Source organism: Halyomorpha halys, unplaced genomic scaffold, assembly GCF_000696795.3.
Source record: "Halyomorpha halys isolate HHAL.00 unplaced genomic scaffold, Hhal_1.1 Scaffold33.1, whole genome shotgun sequence".
Lineage (NCBI taxonomy): Eukaryota > Metazoa > Arthropoda > Insecta > Hemiptera > Pentatomidae > Halyomorpha > Halyomorpha halys.
In genome coordinates this window covers 420,939-426,093 of record NW_027109698.1, presented here as the reverse complement: position 1 = coordinate 426,093, position 5,155 = coordinate 420,939, and the positions used below count along the sequence as shown (strand labels likewise).

Here is a 5,155-nt window from a genome sequence, read left to right as displayed (position 1 = left end):
ATATATATTGGAAAAATATATTTGTATATTTGACTTGAAATGAATATTGGGTTTTTGAAATTTAATTTTTGTTTTAGGGGTTTGGTGAAGTGTCGAGTTTGTCTATCTTCCATGGTATTAGTGAAAGTGATGCTACGGATCCACAGACCTACCATCAACTTAATTGTTCTTCCAGTAATTACTATAGCAAATATGTATTATTGTAATTTTATTAATAATTAGTTACTGTTTCATAAAGTTTTCACTTAATCGATTTAGTGTAGTCAATTTTTCAGTTCTCTTTAGCTATCGTTGATGTTTCTTCACACATAGAATAAGTAGGATTATCATGCCTTGGCTGCAAAGGTTCAATTTTATGAATAGATAATTTATGTAAATTTCATTCTGCACTAACTTTCTTTTGTTGTGAAATGAAAAAAAACTTTATCCATATAGCTTATAAATCTTTTATAAAAAAAAAAAAAAAATGGCGGTTGATTCGTTATTGTATTTGTAGATTTAATAAATGTAATCAAGGCATAAAAATAATAATTGAAGTAATGTTTAATTTTAACTAAATACAATAATTTATTTCAAACTTACAAATATGGTCATTAAAGCCATATACTTACTTAGATCTATTAGTAGCTAAGAATTACTGGGTCTGCTTATAATAAATAATTTTATTATAATACTTGTTTGTCTCGTAAATTGAATTGAATTTTTTTTCACTTTAGATGTATTTATTCCAAATTTCATTTCCTCATTATATTCATTAGATAGAAGTATTGTTATGTTGATTGTATTATGGTATGTATATATTTAATCATGGTACTTATTTTGTTTCATTTGATCTCTTTTTATTTGTAAAGGTGCCATCGTCAGCTGCACATCTTGTATTGCAAATAATGGAGAAGCTATATTTGCTCTTGGGTTAGCAAATTCATCTGTTCTTCTTGTGAACATAGATTCTGTTAGCGGCTCATCTTCTACTCGTATTCTTTCCCATGATAACATCGTTCCTAGATTTCTCACAGGAATTTTGTAAGTCAAAAATAAGTTAAACGATACTTGTTTGTGTTGCCAAATATTTCTATGATGAGCAGCCACAAAAAATAGAGCAATGAGTGACCAGTAGGTCGTGTTATACTGATAGAAGAAGAACTATAAGAAAAGAGCTAATTATTAAACATACCATCTTAAAAATAGTAACAGTAAGCTCATCCTATTTAAAAAAGAAAAAAAAAAAAACCAATGATTTCGTAACTAAGCTAGCAAACTGCTTATTTGATGGTTTTGTAAACAGTACCTATTTGTAGTCTCCAACAATAATTGTCATTCACCTCTGCTAAGCAAGGCTCATGGTCTGTATGTCTGTGCTATGACTAACTTGTGAATGACTGAAGTGGTTCTATTACTTTTTTTTTCATTTTTTGGTTTGAAAATCTCCCATTGGAGACTGAAAATAATTACTATTTTTTTTTTTTTTTTTTTAAACAGTCACAATTACAAATTAATTTTTATTAAATTAAAATTCCATTGAAACTTTTCTATTTCAAACTTTTTAATTTTAATCATCTTTCAATTTTTATTTGTTAAACCTAAAAATATAAAGTTTTATAACTGTTTATTCTTATTAAGATAAGTTTTAATAAAAAAAGTTATTCCTTTTTAACCATTTTTAGATTCTTTCAAGTGTCAATTCATTTCAACTTTTTGGATTATTAATAGATGATGGTCCCTTAATATGTTTTTTGGAGGTGTAGAAATTGAAAATATAATCATTTTTAAGATTACACGCTCTTGAATTGATTTATTTTAGTCATTGGGATTTTTAAGATTTGAGGGTCCCTTCAAATGTTTTCAGAGATGGGGAAAATAAACATGTTATTGATTTTAAGATCTTACACCTGTGGTTCGATTTATTTTAACTTTTCGGATTAAAAATATATGAGGAACCATTTAAATGCTTTTGGAGGTATAATGAATGAAATTCTATCAATTTTAAGATTGCACTATACAAACAAAGAAACAACAGTATATAAACATTATTTTTAATTTAACTTGTAATATATATGTTTTAATTTACAATTCTGAAATATTTGGATTCTCATTTTCAATGTATGGACCTTTTTCCATAGAAATAAGTTGACCTAGATTAAACTGGAAGTTTACTTTACCTCCTTTAATTTTTCATTATTTCAGAGGAAAGGATGGTGGAGAATGGGTTCCAGTCAGTTTGATTTTACATTACATAAAAAAAGAGCTTTTTCTCTTTTCACTTTGTAGAGGAGGAAGCCTTCGTGTATGGTCAGTTGATAGAGGTTCATTTATTACTTCTATATGTGTTAAGTTAACAAGTCAAACAACATTGAAAGGTAAATAACTCATATTGTTCAATTTGTTTCTTTATGATAATTATTATTAGAACACTAATTTCGTTTTGGATTCTTATTTTCATATTTATATTTGCTTATTCCAGTTGCTAGTTTTTAATTTATGTTCTTATTAAGAATGGGTGTAACCTAGTATGTTAATTATTTTTAATACTATTATAAATAACTCTAAGTAATTGAGGTATAATATAAAGATAACTTCATGGTATTAATAATTGTTTCTATAACCTATTAGTAGTTTTAATATGAAAGGTGAATTTAAATTGCCATTTCTGTACTTTTTTATGATTTTAGCTCAGAAACACAAGATGTGCAAAGGATATATAAATGGCACTTTTATATTACATTGTTGTGTACAAGGTGCTGCTATTGTAACATTGGCACCCGATTATGATAATGGTGTATTCAACTTCACGACTATTTCAGAAATACCTATTCAACCTGTAAGTAGACATGTTTTTATGAGTAGTGTACAGATTCAACACCAATAGTATATGATTGATTATAAAAAAGTTCTTTTTAAACGTAATTATTAGTATAAAAAAAAAGTTAAGAAAATTTGCTGTGGGATTTCAGGTCAAGAAATAGAGTAGGATTAGTTTGATTGCAAGGATTTTTGTATATTGTCAGAAATAATGGGGATATTAGGTAGGGAAAGGGACTTGTATCGAAAAGAGGTGGTGTAGGTTGATAAGAATTGAGGGCGGGAAGGACTGGAGTTATAAGGTTAACATAAAGTATAAGAGTTTATAATTATGAGAGATAGTTGACCGTGGATGACTTATACGAGGAGAAGATGGTTGGGGGTGCGGTCAAAATAAAACAAATAAATTAATGTAACTTATTTAATCATGCCAACATTTCGGCTAGAGTTTCTAGCCTTCATCAAGGCTAAGAACAGAACAAGATAACCAATGAATATAGAAAATAAAAAATAAAATGTAAACAGAATGACATAAAGTAAATAATTTTGCAGAATGGAATTAATAAAATAAAGTGATGAGAGAAGTGGAAAATAAAATGTATATATAGGTAATTGAATAGGTAGGTAAAATAACAAGTAAGAAAATAAAATAAATGAAGTTATATAATGCAAAGAAATATGAATATATTAGTTATTAATAATTTAAAAATTAAAATATGGAAAGAAAAATAGAATTGAGAGAAAGAAAATATATGTAACCATAATAATAGATAAAGAGGCAAAATATAAGTAAAGTTTAACAAAAGAAATGAATAGAAAAAAAAAATATTTAGAAAACAACAATAATAAATATTTTTAATTTTTGTTAAGCAAGATCTGTTTAATACATTGTATGTTGGTCTGGTGGTATTAAGGGTCTGATAAAGGATGTGATTGGTAGATTAGCTTTATAGCTAGCAACATTGATCTTTTGGTGATAAGGATATTTGGAAAAATAGTTAAAAGAGTCTGCCGGAATAGGTAGGTTTGATATACCAATCAGTGGATAGGGAGCCATCGGAATTCCTAATGATAAGTAGGTCTAGGAAAGAGAGAATTTATCATGAAAGGTCAGGTAAACCGCCCGAATTATAGCTAAGTTCTGAAGATTCAAGAAATGAGGTGGGGTTAAGATTGATATGATATTCAATAATGGTACAGTTCTTCTCTACAATATTAAGGGTTAAGTCAATGGATACGTTAGTAAAACAGCTTTCAGCATCAAAAGAAGTTAAGATAAAGTTGTCAGGGATGAATAAAATAAGTTGTTAAATAATTAATAAATAAAAGATTAAGTAGTTCTGTTAGTGTGGAAGGAATCCTTAAAATTCACTATTCATAATTATTACATTTGTGATATAAAATAACAATACATATTCAATTTTCATAAAGCATGGATTAGAACTAAATTGAAAACAAATCTGAAAACTATAAGATAATGACCTACAAATTGCAATATTATGTACTTAAGCCAAAGCTCCTTATTGACGGTTTTGGTGTTGGTTGATCTAAAAATTGTGATCACTTCTTGTTTTGTTGGTGAAGATTTCCTTATTCGTGGATCCAAAATATATTGTGTATTGTATTTTTTGAATAATATGGATGTATTTATCAGGAACCAAAATGAAGTATTTATTTTATACTAGTAGCAAAGTATTTATTTTGAAACACTGAAATATACGGCCTTTAATCCCATACAAATTACCATTATGTATTCAAGGTTTTTGTATTTGCAGCCTATTACCTATAATACGGGGATACGTTCCCTATATAATATAAAAGTTATATTTGTGGTAAAGAAAAAATATACTTATTCTAGTCAAGCATTCCTTTTTACCCATTGTGAAAAACTTTTGCTATAATCTATGTCCAGACCCTAAAAGGGATAAATCCATGATTAAAATATTTTATAAAATGTTATTTAATTTTTTTAGGGTTTTGAAGTTACAAATATGTGTCCAGGAGAGGAGGGATATTTTTGGTGTAGTTGGTTAACACTTGATGAATCACCAGCAGTAACCAAGAATAATGTCATTCATCCTGGATTTTCTAAGGTTGCTTTGACCAGACCTTCGCTTCAAGTGAGTAAAAAAAAAAATTAAATAATAAAAGATGTATTGTATATATGTATGTATAGTTGACCGAAAAAATTGATATATAGGGAGATGTTCAGGGTTGCGGTCAATAGTGAAACAAAAATAGTTTACAACTATTTATTTTCCAACGTTTCGCCCCACTTTGCAGGGCTTCATCAGGGCTAAAAAGATACAAAATGAAACTATGTTAAGATAAAATGATAGAAATAAAAATAAAAAGA

At 27.7% G+C, this 5,155-nt stretch overlaps 1 protein-coding gene across 1 annotated transcript in view; it reads left to right on the top strand.

The window, feature by feature from the left end:
* Nup160 (nuclear pore complex protein Nup160) overlaps positions 1 to 5,155 on the top strand; it is a 29,853-nt gene that overhangs the window by 3,496 nt on the left and 21,202 nt on the right. Inside the window, exons 4-8 of the mRNA XM_014428509.2 lie at positions 78 to 174; positions 852 to 1,023; positions 2,185 to 2,357; positions 2,670 to 2,818; positions 4,773 to 4,919. Coding sequence (XP_014283995.1) covers positions 78 to 174; positions 852 to 1,023; positions 2,185 to 2,357; positions 2,670 to 2,818; positions 4,773 to 4,919 — 738 coding nt within the window. The remainder of the gene's footprint in view (positions 1 to 77; positions 175 to 851; positions 1,024 to 2,184; positions 2,358 to 2,669; positions 2,819 to 4,772; positions 4,920 to 5,155) is intronic.